This window comes from Nycticebus coucang, chromosome 9 (genome assembly GCF_027406575.1).
Source record: "Nycticebus coucang isolate mNycCou1 chromosome 9, mNycCou1.pri, whole genome shotgun sequence".
Lineage (NCBI taxonomy): Eukaryota > Metazoa > Chordata > Mammalia > Primates > Lorisidae > Nycticebus > Nycticebus coucang.
In genome coordinates, this window is record NC_069788.1 from 83,406,751 (window position 1) to 83,430,387 (window position 23,637).

Genomic DNA, 23,637 nt, shown 5'->3' on the forward strand with positions numbered 1-23,637 from the left:
TGTAGTCCCAGCTGCTTGGGAGGCTGAGGCAAGAGAATCGCATAGGCCCAGGAGTTGGAGGTTGCTGTGAGCCATGTGACATCATGGCACTATACCTGAGGGCGGTACAGTGAGACTCTGTCTCTACAAAAAAAAAAATTGAGCAATAATAATAATGCAAAAAAAGTACATTCACATTGTCAGATAAAAGTATATCTATCATAGAATGCTTTGACTCTGAGGTTCAGTAGGGAGTCATCAGTTAACTTTTTCTTTCCAAAGTCTCAAAAAATAAAGAATATTTATTTTTATAAATAAAAATAGAAGGTAATTTCAAAAAACAGATCATGCCAAATCTTACAGACAATAGAAAAAGAAAAAATACTTCAAAATCATTCTACTTCATCTGGATATACCTATTATTAAAATTGGAATAAAGCATTATTATAAAGGGAAATTACAAACACATTTCACTTATAAACAAGGATGGAATATCTTAAACAACATAAGCAAGTTGAATTAAAAATTATTGTTCAAATCGGCTTGGCGCCTGTAGCTCAAGTGGCCAAGGCGCCAGCCACATACATCAAAGCTGGCGGGTTCGAATCCAGCCCGGGGCCTGCCAAACAACAATGACAACTACAACCAAAAACAGGTGGGCACTGTGGCAGGCGCCTGTAATCCCAGCTACTTGAGAGTCTGAGGCCAGAGAATTGCTTCAGCCCAGGAGTTGGAGGTTGCTGTGAGATGTGATGCCATGGCACTCTACCCAGGGCGACAGGTTGAGGCTCTGTCAAAAAAAAAAAAAAAAAAAATTAGTTTAAATAATGTACTTTGGTCAAAATTAAATCTAGTTTATGTGAGAATTAGCCACTATTTATTTTTTTTCTTTTCCTTTCCCTCACCCCCCCTTCTCTCTGCTCTCCCCTTCCTCCACCCCTACCATGTCATTAATTGTCATTAATTTTTCTCATATCAAAGTTGAATACCTAGGATTCATGCTTCTCTATTCCTATGATGCTTCACTAAGAATAATGTGTTCCACCTCCATCTAGATTAATACAAATGCTGCAAAATCTCCATTTTTTTTAATGGCTGAATATTAGTCCATGGTATACATATACCACAGCTTGCCAACCCATTCCTCGGTCAAGGGGCATTTAGGCTGTTTCCACATTTTAGCGATTGTAAATTGAGCTGTGATAAACAGTCTAGTACAAGTGTCTTTATAATAGAAGTTTTTTTTTTTTCCTTCTGAATAGATGCCCAGTAATGGGATTGCAGGATCAAATGGGAGGTCTAGGTTGAGCTCTTTGAGGTCTCTCCATACTCCTTCCAAAAAGGTTGTATTAGTTTGCAGTCCCACCAGCAGTGTAAAAGTGTTCCTTTCCACATCTGTGCCAGCATCTATAGTTTTGAGATTTTGTGATATGGGCCATTCTCGCTGGGGTTAGATGATATCTCAGGGTGGTTTTAATTTGTATTTCTCTAATAATTAGGGATGATGAGCATTTTTTCATATGTTTGCTAGCCATTCATCTGTCTTCGTTAGAGAAGGTTCTGTTCAACTCTTCACCATTGATGTGTGGGATTGTTGGCTTTTTTCATGTGGATTAATTTAAGTTCTCTATAGATCCTAGTTATTAAGCTTTTGTCTGATTCAAAATATGCAAATATCCTTTCCCATTGGGTAGGTTGTCTATTTGCTTTGGTTGTTATCTCCTTAGCTGTACAGAAGCTTTCCAGTTTAACTAAATCCCATTTGTTTGTTATCGTTGCAATTGCCATGGCAGTCTTCTTCATAAAGTCTTTGCCCAGACCGATATCTTCCAGTGTTTTTCCTATGCTTTCTTTGAGGATTTTTATTGTTTCATACCTTAAATTTAAGTCCTTTATCCATCTTGAATCAATTTTTGTGAGTGGAGAAAGGTGTGCGTCGTTTCAGTCCTTTACATGTGGATATCCAGTTCTCCCAGCACCATTTATTGAATAGGGCGTCTTTTCCCCAGTGTACGTTCTTGTTTGGTTTGTCGAAGATTAGGTGGTTGTAAGTTGCTGGTTTTATTTCCTCGTTTTCTATTCAATTCCAAATGTCTATGTCTCTATTTTTGTGCCAGTACCATGGTGTCTTGACCACTATAGCTTTGTAGTACAGCCTAAAATCTGGTATGGTGATGCCTCCGGCTTTGTTTTTATTACTAAGAACTGCCTTAGCTATAAAGGGTTTTGGGGTTTTGTTTTGTTTTTTCTTTTTTGGGGGGGTTCCAAACAAAACAGAATCATTTTTTCCAAGTCTTGAAAATAGGATGTTGGTATTTTAATAGGGATGCTGTTGAATCAGTAGATTGCCCTAGGAAGTATCGACATTTTAACAATGTTGATTCTTCCCAGCCATGAGCATGGTATGTTCTTCCATTTGTTAAAATCCTCTGCTATTTCCTTTCTTAGGGTTTCATGATTTTCTTTATGGAGATCCTTCACCTCTTTTGTTAGGTATATTCCTAGGTATTTCATTTTCTTTGAAGCTATGGTGAAGGGAGTTGTGTCTTTAATTAGCCTCTCATCTTGGCTGTTCTTGGCGTATACAAAGGCTACTGACTTGTGGACATTGATTTTATATCCTGAGACATTACTGTATTTTTTTGATGACTTCCAAGAGTCTTGTGGTTGAGTCTTTGGGGTTCTCTAAGTATAAGATCATATCATCAGCAAAGAAGGAGAGTTTGACCTCCTCTGCTCCCATTTGGATGCCCTTTATTCTCTTGTCTTGCCTAATTGTATTGGCTAGAACTTCCGGCACAACGTTGAATATTAATGGCAACAGAGGACAACCTTGTCTGGTTCCAGTTCTAAGTGGAAAAGCTTTCAGTGTAACTCCATTCAGTAAAATATTAGCTGTGGGTTAGTCATAGATAGCTTCAATAAGTTTAAAGAAATAAAACACCAGTTTAAGAAATAAACCACCTATGCCTAAACTCTTCAGTGTTCTAATTAGAAAAGGATGCTGGATTTTGTCAGGTGCTTTTTCTGCATCTATTGACAGGATTATATAGGCTTTGTTTTTGCTTCTTTTGGTAGGGTGAATAATGTTTATCGATTTACGTATATTAAACCAGCTTTGCATCCCTGGGATGAAACCTACTTGATCATGATGTGTGACTTTTTTTTTTTTTTTTTTTTTTTTTTTGAGACAGAGCCTCAAGCTGTTGCCCTGGATAGAGTGCTCTGGCATCACAGCTCACAGCAACCTCCAACTCTTGGGCTCAAGCGATTCTCCTGCCTCCACCTCCCAAGTAGCTGGGACTACACGTGCCCACCACAACGCCCAGCTATTTTTTGGTTGCAGCCAACATTATTGTTTGACGGGCCCGAGCTAGATTTGAACCCGCCAGTTCAGGTATATGTGGCTGGCGCCTTAGCTTCTTGAGCCACAGGCACCGAGCCATGACTTTTTTGATGATAAGCTATAATCTGTTGGCTAGGATTTTGTTGAGAATTTTTGCATCTATATTCATTAGTGAAATTGGTCTAAAGTGCTCCTTTTTAGTTGGGTCTTTTCCTGGTTTGGGTATCAGGGTAATGTTTGCTTCATAGAATGTGTTGGGGAAGATTCCTTCCTCCTCAATTTTTTGGAATAATTTCTGCAGTACGGAAATAAGCTCTTCTTTGAAGATTTGATAGAATTCTGGTGTGAGGCCATCTGGACCAGGACATTTTTTTGTTGGGAGATTTATTTATTGTTTCTTTGATCTCAGTACTTGAAATTGGTCTGTTCAGATCTGTTTCATCCAGGCTAAGTCTAGGGAGAGGGTGTGATTCCAAATATTGATCCATTTCCTTTACATTGTCCTATTTATGGGCATAAAGTTTCTGGTAGTATTCAGAGATAATCTCTTATATCTCTGTGGCATCAGTTGTTCTTTCCCCTTTATCATTTCTGATTGAGGCTAGTAGAGATTTTACTTTTTTATTACTGGGTAGTCTGGCCAAAGGTTTACCTATTTTATTTATTTTTTTAAAAAACCAACTCCTTGTTTCATTAATTTTCTGAATGATTCTTTTGTTTTCAATTTCATTAATTTCTGATTTAATTTTGGACATTTCTTTTCTTCTGCTGGGTTTAGACTTAGATTGTTCTTTTTTCAATTCTATAAGATGGCTTGTGAGTTTGTTGATGCTCTCTCTTTCTATTTTTCGAATGTAGACTTCTAAAGCTATAAATTTTCCTCTCAAGACTGCTTTTGCTGTATCCCACTGGTTTTGGTAGCTTATGTCTTCATTGTTGTTATACTCAAAGAAGTTAATGATATCTTTTTTTATTTCTTCGTGCACCCAACTATCATTCAGCATAAGGTTGTTTAACTTCCATGCCTTTGTGTGAGGTTGAATATTTTTGTTGGAGTTGAGTTCCACTTTTAGTGCCTTGTGATCTGAGAAGATGCAAGGTAAAATTTCAATTCTTTTGATTCTGTTAAGGTTTGTTTTATGTCCTAGGATATGATCAATTTTGAAGAACATTCCATGGTACGATGAGAAGAATGTATATTCTTTATCTTTGGGATGGAGTGTTCTATATACATCTATCAAGCACAGTTGTTCTAGGGTCTCATTTAAATCTCTTATATCTTTGTTTAAGTTCTGTTTAGAGGATCTGTCCAGCTCTGAGAGAGAGGTATTGAAGTCCCCTGTTAATCATGGTGTTATAGATTATCATATTGCTCAGACAAAGCAAGGTCTGTTTGAAGAATCTGGGAGCATTTAAATTGGGTGCATAAATATTTAGAATTGAAACATCTTCTTGTTGTATTTTTCCCTTGACCAACATGAAGTGACTATCATTGTCTTTTTTGACTTTAGTTGCTTTAAATCCACACATATCTGAAAATAAGATTGCAACCCCTCTTTTTTCCCCCTCTTTTCTTCTGAATTACGTTTGCCTCAAAAATTGACTTCCAACCCTTAACTCTGAGTTTTAATTTGTCTTTTGACTTGAGGTGTGTTTCCTGAAGACAGCAAATTAGACGGCTTGTGTTTTTAATCCTGTCACCCAATCTATACCTCTTCAGTGGGGAATTCAAGCCATTGACATTTATTGAGATAATTGATAAGTGTGGTAGTGTTCTATTCATCTTATTTTGTGAAAGTCCATTGCTTAGTTTTGTCTTTTGCATCATTGTGGAAGCTAGGTTCTGTCCTTAATTTCTGGGTGTTTACTTTGCTGATGGTCAGTGTGTAGAACAGGTTGGAATATTTCCTGTAAAGCTGGTCTTGTGGCAAATTTCCTCAGTGTTGCATACCAGTAAAAGATTTGATTTCTCCATCAATTTGAAAGCTTAGCTTAGCGGGATATAGAATTCTGGGCTGGAAATTGTTCTGTGTAAGTAGATTAAAGGTAGATGACCATTGTCTGCTGACTTGAAAAGTTTCATTAGAGAAGTCTCCAGTCCACCCTGATGGATTTGCCCCTGTCGGTGAGTTGGCGCTTACTCCTGGCAGCTTGCAAAATCTTTTTTGTCTTGACTTTAGATAGATTCATCACAATGTGCCTTGGAGAAGCTCTGTTTGAATTGAGGCAACCAGGGGACCGATATCCCTCTAAAAGGAGTATGTCAAAATCTTTGGTGATATTTGGGAAATTTTCATTTATAATATTCTCTAGTATGGCTTCCTTTCCTCTGGGGCATTCTCCTTCCCCTTCTGGGATACCTATAACTCATATGTTTGAACACTTCATAAAGTCCCATAATTCTGTCAGTGAACATTCTGCTTTCTCTCTCTTCTTTTCTGCCTCCTTAACTATCTTAAGTTATCTCAGGAGCTTTATCCTCTACCTCTGACATTCTTTCTTCTGCATGGTCTAATTTTTTGATGATACTTTCTTTTTTTTTTGTGGTTTTTGGCCGGGGCTGGTTTTGAACCCACCACCTCCGGCATATGGGACCAGCGCCCTACTCCTTGAGCCACAGGCGCTGCCCGATACTTTCTATTGCATCTTTAAGTTCCCTAATTGACTGCTTCAGTTCCTTCAGCTCTGCTACATTCTTTCTATATTCTTCGTATCGTTCATCTCTTATTTGATTTTGTTTTTAGATTTCCTTTTGGTTATTTTCCATTTTCTCAGCAATTTCCTTCATTGTTTTTTAATTGTTTTCTTCTTTCTCAGCAATTTCCTTCATTTTTTTCATCATCTGTATTTTAAATTCCCCTTCTGTCATTTCTAACATTTCTTTATAGGTAGAATCCTCTGCTGTAGCTACCTCACGGTCCCTTGAAGGGGTTGCTCTGGACTGGTATTTCATTTTGCCAGGATTTTTCTGCTGATACTTCTTCATGAGTGTTTTCTTGTGTCTATTTCCTTGCCCTAATTTTCCTTTCATTTCCTCTTGCTCTTTAAGTTACTGTGCCTTTGGCCTACAGTTTTAATGAGTCCTTTTGGTATGGGACCAAAAGGATGAGAAGATTGAAGAGCAAGAAGGGAAAAAAGATTTTAAAAATAAAGAAAAAAGAGAAAGAAGAGGGGATGAGTAAAATATTGACAAAAAGAAGAGAGGCACTGAAAGAAGGAGACAGGAGTAATATAGGTGTATAGTAGGGTACCGTGACCCAACCTTAAAAACCCCCAACCTCTGGGGGTGCTGGGTTGGGTGGTTCCCTTGAAGTCAGAAGCTCTTTGCCAGCCTTATGAGACACAGTACCCTACCTCCACCAGGTAGAGAGGAAAGAAAATACTATAAATCAAACTGAAACAAACAAAAACCCTTACGGTATAACATTGGGAGAAAAACCAAATAATAGAGGCAGAAAAACTAGCCAAAATGAAGTTCTAATTGTTAAAGAAGGCAAAAATGGAAGATTGTATTTAGAGTAGTGAAGGAAAAAAAGAGAAAAAAAAGAAAAATGTAGAGGAAAAATGTTGAAATTGGGCGGCACCTATGGCTCAGTGAGTAGGGCCCTGGCCCCATATACTGAGGGTGGTGGGTTCAAGCCCAGCTCCGGCCAAACTGCAACAAAAAATAGCCGGGCAATAACCTGTCCCAGCTGCTCGGGAGGCTGAGGCAAGAGAATCACGTAAGCCGAAGAGCTAGAGGTTGCTGTGAGTCCTGTGATGTCATGGCACTCTGCGGAGGGCAGTAAAGTGAGACTCTGTCTCTACAAAAAAAAAAAGTTGAAATTAAGAATAAAAACAAAACAAACCAAAAAAAAAAAAAAACCCCAAAACTAAAACAGTATATATTTCTTGCTGAATATTGTCCAGGCAACAGGTGATATTCTGAGGTATGAGATGTTAATCACAATGTTGATATAACTGTAGGAAATGGAGACTGGAGGCCTCTGCTGATTTCTCAGACCCTGCAGGCTTGGGAACCCAAATGTCTCCTTAGCCTGCTTAAAAGACACTCCAAACTGTGAACCTTGGCTAAGCAGAAACTTTCCAAGGAAAGCACTTATCACTGGGATCTCTCCTGGTGTGGCTGCCCACGTATCCAGTAATCTGATGGTCAAGGCTGTAATCTGCCAAACACATAGATCTCCGCTCTTCTCCAGCGTCTCAGTCCCCTCCTTTGGGCAACTCAGTCACTAGATTACTTGTCCAAGGTCACCCAGCTGATCCCCACACTGTGACCCGCAGGGGAAGCTCCCCCACAGTCACTGTACGGGCAGCCCACAGCTGAAGGATATTAGCTCCTTTCCAGTTCAGTGGCTCAGTCCGGGACCCCAGATAATGCCCAAAGTCATCCTCACACCCGCCCAAGATCTCCCAAGGCAGTTCAATCCAGTGCCCAAGTCTAAAAAAACCAAAATAGCCCACAGGTAAGGCTTTTCCTGCTTATAGTCTCGCTGTTGCTATGGTTACAGCAGTGGGCAGCTTCCACCCGAACAAACCTACCACTTGCCAAAATTCTCCACCGCTTTTGTCCTCCTTGTGGGGTCCAGAAGTCTCTTGCTGACTACCTGTGTCACCAAAGGGAAGTTTCTGGACAGATCCCACCAGCCAGAGATGTCTGGAGTCTTCTTTCCCCAATCTCACTGTGCCCAGTGCACAGAAGCTGTTACTCAGCCACCATCTTGCCTGCAAAGACATTTTAATTAGACACAAACCTTAAAGAACAAGGTTGAACTAGATGACTTGAGATGCATTCATTCACTAAATGTTTATTGGTGGCTCAGCACCTGTGGCTCAAGCGGCTAAGGCACCAGCCACATACACCTGAACTGGCAGGTTCAAATCCAGTCCAGGGCCGGGAAACAACAATGACGGCTGCAACCAAAAAATAGCTGGGTTGTAGTGGTGCCTGTCATCCCAGCTACTTGGGAGGCTGAGGCAGGAGAATCACTTAAGCCCAAGAGTTAGAGGTTGCTGTGAGCTGTGATGCCATGGTACTCTGCCCAGGGCGGCAGCTTGAGGCTCTGTCTCAAGAAAAAAAATAATAATAATAAAATAAATGTTTAGTAAGCCAATTGTGTACCAGCTACTAGCAGTCCATGTAAGAATAAACCTAGTGTTTGCTTTCACTGTCTACTGAAGAAGACATGAATAACTAAAATGCAGTGTAAGGGCTTTAATAAAGGAGCACTTGGGATCATAGAAAATGGCGCCACCAACTTGCCTCAGGTGCAGAAGTCAGGAGAGGCTGTGAAGAAGAGCTGAGGTCAAATTGGAAATACTCAGCACTCTCCACCAGAGGAGGGTGTAGGACATTTTGGGCAGGGAACACTTGCAATTCTGCAACATCTGCAATTGCAGGAGTAGCTAATTGCAGAGTAGATACTAGCTTAGCTACTCCTTGATAATCGAATTCAGAGGGTTACTCTCACTCCCCTGAGCCTCTTGTCTGCCAACACAGAACATACACAGTAACACCCAGCTGTGAAAGTTTAAAGACTTTGGGATAATGTGTAAAGTGTCTGGACATGATATTTAATCATGTGTAGCTAGAGGTAATTTTCACTACTTTGATTGTTGTTTGATACTGCCAAAAAAAACTCAGAGAAATAGGTAATGGCTAATTTGGTCAGCTTGTTGCTGGGAAAGGGATGGGGAACCTGAGTGCTTCTCTTTCCTAGAACTAGACAGAAGGTACTCTACCTTCTCTCTTTTATAAGCCTCCTTAAACTGGATGCTTTGTAACCTGAGTAAGTGATCTCACCAAACTTCCCTTTCTGAGATTTACGGTGGTTTTCATGAAAAAGAAAAAAGAAAGTGGCTACTGTCTCCTTCTGGTTTCAGTATTATGATTTAATTGACTCACACAAAGATTGGTTTAGTTAAAATTTATGTACTTTTTAAACAAATACTTAACAAACGGATAAATAAAAATAAGTTATACCACAAATGCATGTGTTTGGTTCATCAAGTTAAATCATTTGTAAGATAATGGTTGAAAGTACAGGCTTTGAGGTCAAACTACCTGAGTTTGTATCCCAGCCACTTATTCACTGCACTCTCTTAAACAAGTTTTTTAACCACACTATGCTTCGTCTATGAAATGGAGATACGAAATCTTTCTCATAGGATTGCTGTAAGGCTTAAGTGTATTGATGTGTATGAGATGCTTAGAACAATCCCAGATACAGAAGTGTTCAAATTTAGCTGCTTGGGCATTAGCCTCCTAGCTAAAGTTCAACCAGTTTTGAAGAAAACAAATTTAACAACAGTATTCATAATGTATTTACATTTTGCTTTACAGTTTACAAAGTGCTACCATGTTTTTTTCTCATTTTGTTCTCATAACAGCCCTTGAGGGGTAGGTGAAGAGGTTCCCAGTGGCACCATTTTATGGATGAGGAAACCGATAGAAAGGGGAAGTGACTGACCTAAGAGGGGGCTGATGGTGGCCCAGTTCGTGCCTGCCCTATGTCCCACTAGGTTACAGGTTATAGGTTTACGAGGTTAATAGTAAATAGTTACTAATAGAAGGGACAGGCACACCTACTTAAAAGGTTTGCAGATCAATAAAGCAGCATGTGAAATAGTCTGTAATCAGTGTTTTGTTTTGTTTCATTTTCCGTGTTTCTGCCATCTTTATTATTCCTTCTCTCTTTTCCCTCGTTCTTCCTTCCCCTCTTTGTTCTTGCTTTTCCTTTGGCTGAGTTTTTTTTTTTTTTTCTTAGACTCTGACATAGAATGTTCTCCTGTCCCTTCCCAGACCAGATGAGTCTAGTGTAAGGTGGAGCAAAGGGACTTGTCCAAGATGTATATGTGTGAGGGGCTTGTCCAGGATTGAGTCTTCAGGTGAGATCACTGGCCATAAGTGCACTCTAGGCAGGGCATTTGCTGTGGAAATAGAATAAAAGATGGGGATGAAAGGATGTTTGGGAGGGAGAAGCAGCAGGCCTGTCAGTGCTAGGGTTTGGCAAGGGCTTCACTTACAGGAATTGGGACATGAACAGAGCTGAATAATAGAAGGTTCCAGTCTCAGCACCACCTGCCACCCTGCCTTGTATCTTGAGATCTAAAGAGAAAAGTTGCTATGTATTAGTAAAAGGAAAAAGACAAAACTAACCTCAAGATTAGAAAGCTGGGTGGAGGAGAGAGGGGAAGTTGGGCAATGCTGGTGGCTTGGGTGAGGGCATAACCCAGGGTTTCCACCTCTTGAGGACCAGCTGTCCATCTGGAAGGCTTTTTCTGGAAGTTCTGACAAGGTACATTGCCAAAGGCCACACCAGCCTGGCCTGGTGAATATCAAAGGATCAGGATGTGTCTGACAGGCTTGCCCAATGCCTACCTTTCTAGTTAAGAGTGATTTATCTAAGGAGCAACTGTGATGAATGAGCCCTGTGGTGTGATACCCATGAACATGACATTGTAGTTCGGGGTGCTAGGGACGTGGAACCAAGGCTCCCTCCAAGACTGGGAGAAACAGCATTGTGAGGGAGGAGTCCTTCTTGAAGCCAGGCTTCCTGTGGATGGGGTAATGGGACATGGGCTGCTTCTCCTTTTCCCTAAGACCTGTTGTCCTACCTTGCCCCGTACTCTATATTCTGGGGCCCTCTGAAGCCTTAAGTAGTCACCTCACAGATTGTCACAGAAGTTCTGTTGTGGGGAGAGTCAGCTGGCATATAGGGAAAAGAAGACCTGCACAAGAAACCAATCTGCTCAAGTCGGTGGGCAGCATGGGCATTAGAGTTAAGGTGGGAAATAAAACTACATGTGATATGGCGGTCTTTGCTGAAGGACGTGACAAGATGACCTGGCTGGAGGGGCCCAGGAAGAAGTGACGGTAAACGGGGCGTTAGTACTGGAGCCGTCGAGATGGCAGACAGACTTGCTGGCTTCCTTCGAGCAGACAGGAATAGTGGTCAGCAGGGAGGGATGCAGTCCCCTTTATTGCCATGAGTCAACCCTGTGCTGAGTAGTCTAATTCAGAGGCCTGAATCCTGTTCTCACCAAGTCCCCTCCAGCCTCACTGGCAGTTTTTCCACAGGAAAGATCTTTGTTCCCCCTCATCTCCCTGACTTGATTGGGCATCCATATGCCCCATCTGGGATTCTTCTTTTTAATGACACTCCCTGGCTGATAATTCAGCTTACAGCTTTGAATGCCATCTCCAGATGGATAACTCCTAACCTCTAGTCTTTCCAGCTGCGTATCTAATGAGATGCTGTCTCAGTCTACACAGACTCCCATAACAAAGTACCTGAGCCTGGGTAACTTATAAGCAGCAGAAATTTATTGCTCCTTCTGAAGTCTAAGATCAAGGCTCTGGCAGATTTCGTGTCTGGTGAGGGCTTGTGCTCTGCTTCTTGGCACCTTTTTGCTGTGTCCTCATGTGGTGGAAGAGGATCAGTGTTTTGTTTTGTTTTTTTTTGTGGGTTTTTTAGAGTCTTATTATGTCGCCCTCGGTAGAGTGCTATGGCATCACAGCTCACAGCAACCTCAAACTCTTTGGGCTTAAGCGATTCTCTTGCCTCAGCTTCCCAAGTAGCTGAGACTACAGGCGCCCGCCACAATGCCTGTCTATTTTTTGGTTGTAGTTGTCATTGTTTTGGCAGGCCCGGGCTGGGTTTGAACTTGCCATCTCTGGTGTGTGTGGCTTGCACCCTAGCGGCTGAGCTACAGGCGCCGAGCCAGATCAGTGTTTTTTGATCTTTTTTGTGTCATGGCACACTTTGAACTTAAACTAGCATGGCATAAAGAGTAAAAAAAAAAAAAAATAGATACTTACTTTGCTTTGAACTTCTTTCAGAAATAATTAATGATCTTTAAAATTTTTTGCAGCACACCAGTTGAAAATCACTGCCGTAGATAGTCGTTACCCATTTGGAATGTAGAACAGATAAGGCCCTGTCCTCCACGCCAGAACTCTCTTTGTCTAAACACAGGGCAGCTGGCTAACAGCGGAAGCTATTTGTTCAGCAATATTTTGTTTATGGCTGCAAAGGCCTAAGAATTTGTCCACAAGGCAATAAAGATAAAGAGCAAATAGCAATTTGTCGAATGTTCTTAGCTTTAATGAACTTAGGTTTATTTAGGCACACTGGTATTTATTCCCTGAGCAAACCTGAGACCCTCCTATGCTCTGGGCACTGGTTGAGGCATAGGAGGCACCACCAAATAACAAACTTTATCTTGACTAGGAGGGATCAGTCTTTGTAGACTTTAAGTCAGTAAATCATAATCCTCATTGTTGGTATTCGTTCTTCCTCTTCTTTTTCATCTTCCCAGATTTCTGCTTATGTTTTTATTAATGTTATATTATCCATATCCTTTGCTGTAATTTACAACCTTTTTCAAAAGGACTAGGGGGCGGCACCTGTGGCTCAAAGGAGTAGGGCACCAGCCCCATATGCTGGAGGTGGCGGGTTCAAACCCAGCTCCAGCCAAAAACTGCAAAAAAAAAGGACAAGGTATAGGAAAGGAAGAACAGCTGCAATGGAATATTAATCTCTCTTTTTCCTCTTTCTTTTTCTCCCAGTCTTATTTCAACTGCTGGACAAATCCCCTGACCCCCTAGCCAGTTGTGAACATAGGTCCTAAAAGATGGCGGACATGCCCAATGGCAAGCCTTGTTCCTCTCCGATGGATCTGTTTAACAGCATAGCTACGCAAGGGGAGCTTGTGCGGTCCCTCAAAGCTGGAAAGGCACCAAAGGTACATGATTTTATTAAGTCCCTCCACACATACAGCTGAGCCTCCCAGGTCTGCAGGGTTGTGTTACTGTGGAATAGACTATTCCCAAGATTCTGTTCCTTCAGTGACTAAGGTGTTGTGGTTATTTTAAATGTATTTCTCTCTCTTTTTTTCCCCTTTTTATTTATTTATTTATCTATTTACTGAGACAGAGTCTCACTTTGTGGCCCTCAGTGGAGTGCCGTGGCATCACAGCTCACAGTAACCTCCAACTCTTGGGCTTAAGCAATTCTCTTGCCTTAGCCTCCCAAGTAGCTGGGACTATAGGTGCCCGCCACAAAGCCTGGCTTTTTTCTTTTTCTTTCTTTTTTTTGGTAGAGATGGGGTCTCACTCTGGCTCAGGCTGGCCTTGAACCTCTGAGCTCAGGACAATCTACCCACCTCAGCCTCCCAAAGTGCTAAGATTACAGACCTGAACCACCACAGCCACCCTGTATTTTTCTCTTTATCAATGTGATGATGGTGTGGTGTAAAAAATCAGTGGTTCTGGCTCAGTGCCCACAGCTCAGTGTTTAGGGCACCGGCCACATGCACCGGGGCTGGTAGGTTCTAACCCAGCCAGGGCCTGCTAAACAACAACAACAAAAAAAAAATAGCCGAGCTTTGTAGAGGGCACCTATAGTCCCAGCTATTGGGAGGCTGAGGCAAGAGAATCACTTAAGTCCAAGAGTTGGAGGTTGCTGTGAGCTGTGACGCCATGACACTCTACCAAGGGCAACATAGTAAGACTCTGTCTCGAAAAAAAAAAAAATCAGTGGTTCTCAAAACCATTGTGAAATACAGCAGACCTACAACCTACCTCTCCCCATTTCCTGCTCCCAAATATAAATGTTTAATTCTTTTAGCTAATTCTCTGGGTATGTACCCTCCACCCCCACCCCACCATGTTTCTCAACATCCTACTTATTCACTGGATCTTTCTTGATTTTCAAGTTTGAGGCTTTCACCTGGAAAAGATGAATTTATACTTCAGCAAATGCTTCCTATACTTCCAGTCTCCCAGTATATGTTGCAGTTGCAGTTAGGTCAGTATTTACTGATGTTATAACCGCGTAAACACTTTAGACAGCTGAATCATCAAGTATAGGATGAGTACTTTTCCTTTCCTGCCCAACTTGTTTTCTCTGGAGTTAATATTTGTCTTAATTTCTGTTTGCTTGACTTTTTTATGTACTAATGATAATGTATCTCCAGCTCTCTTGGAGTTGACTGAATATCCCCTCAGTACACATCAACTACCTATTAAGTTCATCTCTGTTCTTCAGATTATCTCACCCAGGATTTTCTGCCTGCTTCCCTCTGGACTGGTGGCACTTGCCTCCCACAGTGCCTATGTTGGAGTCTTCTTTCACTGTTGACCCAGGGGTTTCCTTCACTTCTGTTGGGTCCCCATTGCTTGATCCCGTGTCTTATTCCACCTTGCTTTGTGCTATTTTGGCAGAGCAAATCTTCCAATGGTTTCTGAGAAAAAAATAATAGGCAAGAAATATATTTTGTGAGATCTTTCTGGGTTTAAAGTTCTAGCGTGGGGCCAGGTGTGTTGGCTCATACCTGTAATCCTAGCACTCTGGGAGGCCAAGGCAGGTGGATTCCTTGAGCTCAGAAATTTGAGACCAGCCTGAGCCAGAGCGAAACCCTGTCTCTAAAAATAGCCAGGCAGGGTAGTAGGTGCCTGTAGTCTCAACTGCTCGGGAACCTGAGACAAGAGACTCACTCTGTCTTAATCAGTCAATCAATCAGTCAAGAAGGTTCTAGCATAGAAGTGATTTTCCCTTGGAATTCTGAAGCCACTGCTCCATTATCACCTAGCTTCTAGAGTTGCTGCAGAGAAGTCAGATGCCATTCCTTTGTTTTTCTCTCTGGATGTTGGCAGGATCTTCTCTTTGTTCCAAACATTAAATTTGAATAAGATTTAGTAACTGTTTTTAGTTTGTAATTCTCAGCAACTACAGTTATGTTCATTGTTTTAGTCGATGTGCAATACCTTATACAGTTTACAATAACTCTTCCGAATGTATTCTTTGATTAATGCAATTGGCTGGCATCCACCGGAGAGATCAGAGAGTACACAATGAGACTAAAATTAAATGATGAAAAATTCAGAAGTAAATTTGTATTTGACCCTGATACAAATTTGTGTTGGTAGTAAGCACACTTGATGTTTTAGTAATTAACTTTTAGCAAAACAGTTGGGCCACACTGGGAGCACTGTCAGTTCTTTCTCCACCATCTCCTGCCATTTATGTAGGCCATGGGCCTCCAAGTTCTTTTCTGCTCCAGAGAATCTACTGAATAAGACACCCATCTTTCAATAACATAGCTGGGTAAAGTGGGGAATCTCCCTAGGGGATAGATCAGATTCTAAGTGCCATATGGGGAAACACTTGGGAGAGACAGAGAAGCCCCCCCTTTTTTTCTTTTTAATTTAAGTATACTAAAAATTGAGGCCAGGCACTGAGGCTCAAAACATGTAGTCCCAGCACTTTAGAAGTCTCAAGAGGAAGGATTGCTTGAGGCCAATTCAAGACACCTGAGCAAGAGCAAGACTCTGTCTCTCCAAAAAAATAGTAAAATTACCCAGGCATGGTGATGGGCACCTATAGTTTCAGCTACTCAGGAGGCTGAGGTAGGAGGATTGCTGGAGCCCCAGAGTTTGAGGTTGCAGTAAACTATGAGACAAGTAGCCAGACAACAAAGAGAGACCCTGTCTCAAAAAAAAAAAGTCAAAATTTACCATTCATGGCTTGGCACCTGTAGCTCAGGGTGCTAGCCACATACACCAGAGTTGGCGGGTTCGCATCGGGCCCAGGCCTGCCAGACACCAATGACAACTACAAGCAAAAAATAGCCGGGTGTTGTGGTGGGCGCCTATAGTCCCAGCTACTTGGGAGGCTGAGGCAAGAGAATCGCTTAAGCCTAAGAATTTGAGGTTGCTGTGAGATGTGACACCACGGCATTCTACTGAGGGCAACAGAGTGAGACTATGTCTCAAAAAAAAAAAATTTGCCAGGTGGCGCCTGTGGCTCAGTGAGTAGGGCGCCGGCCCCATATACTGAGGGTGGCGGGTTCAAACCCAGCCCCGCTGAACTGCAACCAAAAAATAGCCAGGCGTTGTGGCGGGCGCCTGTAGTTCCAGCTGCTCGGGAGGCTGAGGCAGGAGAATCGCGGAAGCCCAAGAACTAGAGGTTGCTGTGAGTCCTGTGACATCATGGCACTCTACCAAAGGCGGTAAAGTGAGACTCTGTCTCTACAAAAAAAAAAAAAAAATTGCCATTCATATAGAGAAATAGGAAGCTCCCTGAAGTTTCACAGAATGACCAGACCTGTGTAACTAGCACCCACATCAAGAGCCAGTGTAGCAGCATCTGAAAGCCACCCTTATACACTCCCAGCCCTGTAACTCCTGCCTGTGTTAGGACTTCATGTAATCAGATTTTATGTAGTCTTTTGTGTCTGACTTTTTTGAGAATATGAGCTTTTAAATTGTTTCAATGTCCTAGTCCATGTTAGATTGAGAGTAGGAAAATAGACAGAGTGAGCCTGCTTGTCTATTTCAGTCACATTCCAGATTGCAAATGGTCCTTGAGCTGGGACATTGGTTAAATGTTTGACTTTCAAAGAGACTCCTAGTTACAAGCAGCATTAGGCTGAGGTATGAAATGTCAACATAGCTAGTGATAAAGGAAAATTGACTGCAGTGTACCTTCAAAGCAAGATAATTCTTCTTGTAGTTAATTTGATAGAACATACTAAATATTTATTTTTTGCAAACACTGAGCCTTGGCACTGCAGAAATTAAATGAGTAAAACAAACTTACCTATCCAACTTGGGCAAACATCTTATCTCTTATCTGAATCATATTCGTAGAGTTATTGATGGCACAAATCTGACTCATTTTCATAATGAATTTCAGGTAACTTTATAGTCTGAAACACAGATCACCCAGAATAATAGTCCTCTATGGTCCAGGTGCCATACCTGATGGAACAGTTCTCTCTGAATGGAACTTGGTATTGTGATGGTTCTCTGCTTGGAAGCCCAGTTTATAGTACATTCTGTATTATACACTCTAAATGGAAATGTTTGTATTTCCCTTGGCAAGCAAATTAGAGTGTGTATATTCTTTGTTTGTGATCTAATCCAGCAAGGCCAATTACTGGAGCTTTAGGATGTAGCATGACTAATCGGCTTAATTAGGCCTGCTCTTTTAAATGCCAGGCTTCCAGGGGTGGCCACTGTGAGCTCCTAGAAAAGAAGGTCTTTAATAGATTTTCAAAGTACCCAAGGATACATTTTACATTTTTTTTACTGTGTATTTTAAAATAATTAATATAAAAACACTTCAGATAGCTTGATAAGATTCCCAAAATGGATCAGGTGCAATGGCTCACACCTATAATCCTAGCATTCTGGGAGGCCAAGGTGGGTGGATTACTTGAGTTCAGGAGCTAGATACTAGTATCTCTCTGAGCAAGAGCGAGACCCTGTCTCTCCTAAAAATAGAAAAAAAGTAGCCGGGCATAGTGACAGGTGCCTGTAGTCCCAGCTACTTGGGAGGGTGAGGCAAGAAGATTGCTCAACCCCAAGAAAAAAAGAGATTCCCAAAATGTGGTTGTACTATAGCTATTTCCTTATGATTCCCTCCTTAATTTATAACTTGGGAGGCTACATTTTTTTTTTTTTTGCTTGCTTATATCTGTTTCAGTTGCAATTACTGTCCTTGGTATAATTATTGGTTATGTTTCTATAAATATTTGTCTCAACCCAACCTAGGTGGGTAAAAATTAACTCCAGTGCAAAACTCAGTGTACTCAATTAAAGGAGTTGGTTAGGTATGTTCTCCAGCATCAGTGGTATTTAAGAAATATTTAACCTTGTCATAAAGGACAGTGACTATCGTATCACTACTGTTATTCTGAAGCGTTTGTGATAGTGATCCATAACACTAAACTAATAGATATGGATGAAATACTTTGAAGTCCATAATGATTTGCTCATTCTGTGGGCAAGGTCCTGCTCCTCCCTGAATCTCAAAGTCTTCAGCTAGAAAAGGACAGTGAACAACAACGAAGCCTGCCTCATAGGATTGTTGTGAAACTATGTGTGTGAAAGCATTTAGCACGATGCTTACCGTGTAATAGGCACTCAACAAATGTTACCTGTTAATATTTTTTATCACCTTTATTTTCTTTCTGCAGGATGAAATTGATTCTGCAGTGAAGATGTTGCTATCTTTAAAAATGAGCTATAAAGTTGCCACAGGGGAGGATTACAAAGCTGACTGTCCTCCAAAGAACACAGCACCTGAGAATAATCATGGATCAGATGCCACAGAAGTAGAAGAGGATTTTGTGGACCCATGGACAGTACAGACAAGCAGTGCAAAAGGCATCGACTATGATAAGCTCATTGGTATGTCCTCTGCTTTCTTCCCTAGACAAAGCCTCAACTGATTGTATTTTACGTTTTTGTTTGTTTTTTTTTTGTAGAGACAGAGTCTCACTTTATCACCCTCGGTAGAGTGCCATGGCATCACACAGCTCACAGCAACCCCAAACTCCTGAGCTCAGGAGACTCTCTTGCCTCAGCCTCTCGAGTAGCTGGGACTATAGGCATCCACCACAACGCCCAGCTATTTTTTTGTTGCAATTTGGCCAGGGCCTGGATTGAACCCACCACCCTCGGTATATGGGCCAGCACCCTACCCACTGAGCCACAGGTACCACCCTCTATTTTATGTTTTTAAATTTTGAATTAATCATAAACAGAGTGAAGCTCCGAGGCCAAGAAAAAAGTAGATCCTAAAATCTTTTCTTTGTATATTATACTCAGAGAATTATTTTCAAATAAAATAACCATGTTAAACTTATTTTAAAATAATGATCTATAGCAGGGGTCCTCAAATTGCGGCCCGCGAGCCACATGAGGTAGTATGATTGTATTTGTTCCCATTTTGTTTTTTTACTTCAAAATAAGATATGTGCAATATGCATAGGAATTTGTTCATAGATTTTTTTTTTTAAACTATAGTCCAGCCCTCCAATGGTCTGAGGGACAGTTAATTGGCCCCCTGTTTAAAAAGTTTGAGGACACCTGATATAGGCTCGGCCCCTATGGCTCAAGCGGCTAAGGCACCAACCACGTACACCTAAGCTGGCGGGTTCAAATCCAGCCCAAGCCCGCCAAACAACAATGACAGCTGCAACCAAAAAACAACTGGGCGTTGTGGCAGGCGCCTGTAATCCCAGCTACTTGGGAGGCGGAGGCAGGAGAATCACGAATTGCTTGAGCCCAGGAGTTGGAGGTTGCTGTGAGCTATGATGCCACAGCACTCTACCCAGCACGACAGCTTGAGGCTCTGTCTCAAAAAAAAATAGTATAATAATAATAATCTATAATAGACAGCTTATTAGAAGCTTTTTCCTTTTTTTTTTTTTTTTTACAATTTAGAACTTGGGAAAGGGCTGTTGAAATGAACATCTTACATCTTTTTTTTTTTTTTTTTTTTTTTTGGCTGGGGCTGGTTTTGAACCTGCCACCTCTGGCATATGGGATCAGCACCCTTCTCCTTTGAGCCACAGGCGCTACCCTGAAATGAACATCTTTATAGTCATTTAAACCATTTAGTGGTTACAAATCAATCATAGATTACTTAAGTTTTTGCCTCCAGTGATATTGATTATAGAGCTAGAAACCTGGAGGTCAGCTAAAGAAGGTGTCCTTACTGTTAAGAAGCCCTTCCTTGCCTTTTGGCCAGAAACACTATCTTCCAGTAATTCACCAAAATGACGAACCCAGAGGGAAGGAGGAGAGGTACCTGATAACATGTTCTCTAGGCCTTTTAGAAAATGTGGAGTTGTTCCTTTGGCCACATACATGCAAATCTACAAGAAAGGTGATGTAGGCAACAAGGGAATGGGTACTGTTCAAAAAGGCATGCCACACAGATGTTACCATGGCAAAACTGGAGGAGTCTACAGTGTTACCCAGCATGCTGTTGGCATTATTATAAACAAACAAGTTAAGGGCCAGATTCTTGCCAAGAAGATTAATGTTTGTATTGAGCATTTTAAGCACTCTTAAGAGCCAAGATAGCTTCCTAAAACACATTAAAGAAAATGATCAGAAAAAGAAGGAAGCCAAAGAGAAAGGTACCTGAGTTCACCTAAGCTCCAGTCTGCTCTACCCAGAGAATAACACTCAGTGAGAACCAAAGGAAAGGAGCCTGAGCTGCTAGAACTTATTCCTTATGAATTCTTGGTATAATAGGTGTACAGTGTAGCACATAGGAGAACCAACAGAACCATTTGAAAGGGGGCATAAGGTCCTAAAACCTATTCCCTGTGAGTTCATGGCATAATAGACATAGCAAGCTTTATGACAGCCAATGGAAAGGACCCCAAGCTGCTAAGCTGCTAGAACCTATTCCCTATGAATTCATGGCATAATAGGCATAAAAAATAAAAGGCTACTTGTACAAAAAAAAAAAAAAAAGGAGCCCTCCCTTGAGGGTCTTGCTGCACTCAGGCAATACCAAATACCACTGGCATTTGACTGAGAAGTTCTTACTCTGAGATCTTTGCTAATTATTAAAGACAAAACAGAACTAAAATGTTTATAAATCAAAGCTATTTTTCATGATTTGAGTATAAACTATCAATGAGGAAGAATTCACTTAAAGACAAACATTAATTCAGTTCAACAAATAAAGAATGTGAGAAATCTGCATTGTCAGCAAATATAAATTTTACCTTAAAATAAATATATGTGTATCAAATATGTATGTTTTTGTATATGTGGTCATTGAAAGTTCCTAGCTTGGCTCGGCACCTGTGGCTCAAGTGGCTAAGGTGCCAGCCACATACACCTGAACTGGCGGGTTTGAATCCAGTCTGGGCCCTCCAAACAACAATGCCGGCGCAACCAAAAAAATAGCCAGGCATTGTGGCGGGCGCCTGTAGTCCCAGCTACTACTGAGGCAGAGGCAGGAGAATTGCCTGAGCCCAGGAGTTAGAGGTTGCTGTGAGCTGTGATGCCATGGCACTCTACCCAGGGCAATAGCTTGAGGCTCTGTCTCAAAAAAAAAAAGAAAGTTCCTAGCTAGACTACATTCTGTGGGAATGTTTTTCACCAGAATCCAATCTCAGGCAAAATAGTATTTTGTTCTATAATTTAGTTCCTGTTTTGCTGGTGACAGTCTTAGCTGTCATTTTAATACAAAAGACTTTTTACTTTAGCAGAAAGCCTAAAGTAAAAGTTTAGGTTCATTAAGATTGTGTGTGGATTACTCATTTTCCCCCTTCATTTCAGTAATATCTGACCATGAAACCTCCTGTTATCTAAGAAAAAGTCACCCTTTATTTTTTCCAACTTGTTTTCCAGTTCGATTTGGAAGCAGTAAAATTGACAAAGAGCTGATAAACCGAATAGAGAGAGCCACTGGCCAGAGACCACACCGCTTCCTGCGCAGAGGCATCTTCTTCTCACACAGGTTAGAGGCCCTTCACCAAAGACCTTCTGGCTCATTCTCTTCTTTCAATTTAAAAAATCAGGAGGCATCTCTTCTCTTAAGCTGCCTAGGATTGTGGGAAAAGTACTAGCCAGCTGTCAGGAGGTTATCTGACTGGGATGACCTTTTGTCATGTCAGTAACTCACTGTAGGATCCTGCTTGTCCATTCACCCTCAAACCTTTAGTTTATTCATTTGTAAGCTGCCCACCTCATGACATGGAGGTCAAGTTCATAGCAAAAGAGTTTCATGCCAGATTTCATGTTGTGAATTATAAAACATCATGAAATACTAACAGAACAGTACAATCCTACCCCGGATCACAAAAACAAAAGAGATTAACATGTCCAGCTTCCACATTTCCCACGAGATAAACAGGCTTCCTGAAGTTACATATCCTCTTCCTCCTATTGTACTAGCCTACTCATAAATAATATCAAAAGAGAAACTAACAGGATACGTGGAACAGAGCGTCCCCACCTCAGACACTCTTCAGATAACATCAACAAATGGGAATGTTTCTATAGGGTTTATACTTTCTTACTCAACAGCTTACCTGGGTTAGGGCAGGCCCATTTTCAAAGCTGTGTCCGTGAAATTTATGATCCAGGGTAGGGTTGTACTGTTCTGCTGATACTTCATGATTACTGTAGGAGAGCACCCCCAGGACAGAACTCAGCTGTCTTCAAATTCTACCTACAAAGAACTCCAGGCCCTGCTGAGCCCACCTTCTAGACAGAATATCATCAAAGTATTTTTCTTAATTTGAGATTTAATTCACATTTCCTAAAACTCACCTTTTTTTGTTTTTTGAGACAGTCTCACTTTGTCACCCTTGGTAGAGTGCGGTGGCATCCCAGCTCACAGCAACCTCAAACTCTCTGGCTTAAGAGATTCTCTTGCTTCGGCCTCTCAAGTAGCTGGGACTACAGGCGTCTGCTACGACACCCGGCTATTTTTAGAGACAAGGTCTGGCTCTGGCTCAGGCTGGTCTCAAACCTGTGAACTCAGGCAATACACCCACCTCTGCCTCCCAGAGTGCTAGGATTACAGGCATGAGCCACTGTGCCCAGCCTAAAACTCACCTTCTTTAAAGTATAGGAATCAGTGGGTTTTAATGTATTCACAAGATTGTGCAACTATCTAATTCCAAAACATTTTGATCATCCCCAAAAGAAATTCTTACCCATTAACAAACATTCTCCATTTCTCCCTCTGCCCAGCCACTGGCAACCACTAATCTGTTTTTTGTCTCTATAGATTTGGGCATTTCAGATAAATGGGATCAGGTAACATGTGGCCATTTGTGCCTACCTTCTTTTACTTAGCATGTTTTCTGGATGCTTCCATGTTATAGCATGTGTCAGTATTTCATTGCTTTTTTTTTTTTTTTCCAGAAAAGGCAGGGTCAAGCTGTGGCTTGGGCTGGTCTTGAACTTCTAGTCTCAAGCCATCCTCCACCATGGCTTCCCAGAGTGCTAGGATTACAGGCATGAGCCACTTTGTGAGCTAGGATTACAAGCCTGGCCCACTTCATTTCTTTTTATTCCTAAATAATATTATGTTGAATAGATATACCCCACATTTTGTTTATTTATTAGTTGGTGGACATTTTGGTTATTTTTACTTTTTGATTATCAATAATGCTGTTGGAACATTTGTATACAAGTTTTTAGGTAAACATGTTTTCATGTCTCTTGGGCATATACCTGAGAGTAGAATTAATGACTCATATGGTAATTCTGTGTTTAACTTTTTGAGGAACTGCCAGACTTTTCCATACCAACTACATCATTTTACATGCCCACTGGCAACACATGAGGGTTCCAGTTTCTCCACATCTTCACCAACACTTTTATTTTCCATATTGTTGTTTTATAACCTTTCCTAGAGGGCATGAATTAGTATATCATTGCCATTTTGGTTTGTATTTCTCTAACAACCATGATGTGAAGCATCTTTTCATGTGCTTATTGGCTATTTTTATATCCTCTTTAGAGAAATGTCTATTCAGAT

At 41.2% G+C, this 23,637-nt stretch overlaps 1 protein-coding gene across 4 annotated transcripts in view; it reads left to right on the plus strand.

Annotated features, from left to right (window-relative positions):
* Window positions 1-23,637, plus strand: part of WARS1 (tryptophanyl-tRNA synthetase 1) — a 59,761-nt gene that overhangs the window by 4,473 nt on the left and 31,651 nt on the right. For 2 of the 4 annotated variants that reach the window (XM_053601665.1, XM_053601664.1), the window contains 3 exons: window positions 12,897-13,072; window positions 18,311-18,524; window positions 21,495-21,603. In XM_053601665.1, coding sequence (XP_053457640.1) covers window positions 12,962-13,072; window positions 18,311-18,524; window positions 21,495-21,603 — 434 coding nt within the window. In that variant the 5' untranslated portion in view covers window positions 12,897-12,961. The remainder of the gene's footprint in view (window positions 1-12,896; window positions 13,073-18,310; window positions 18,525-21,494; window positions 21,604-23,637) is intronic. The other 2 variants (XM_053601667.1, XM_053601666.1) reach the window with 1 other exon arrangement.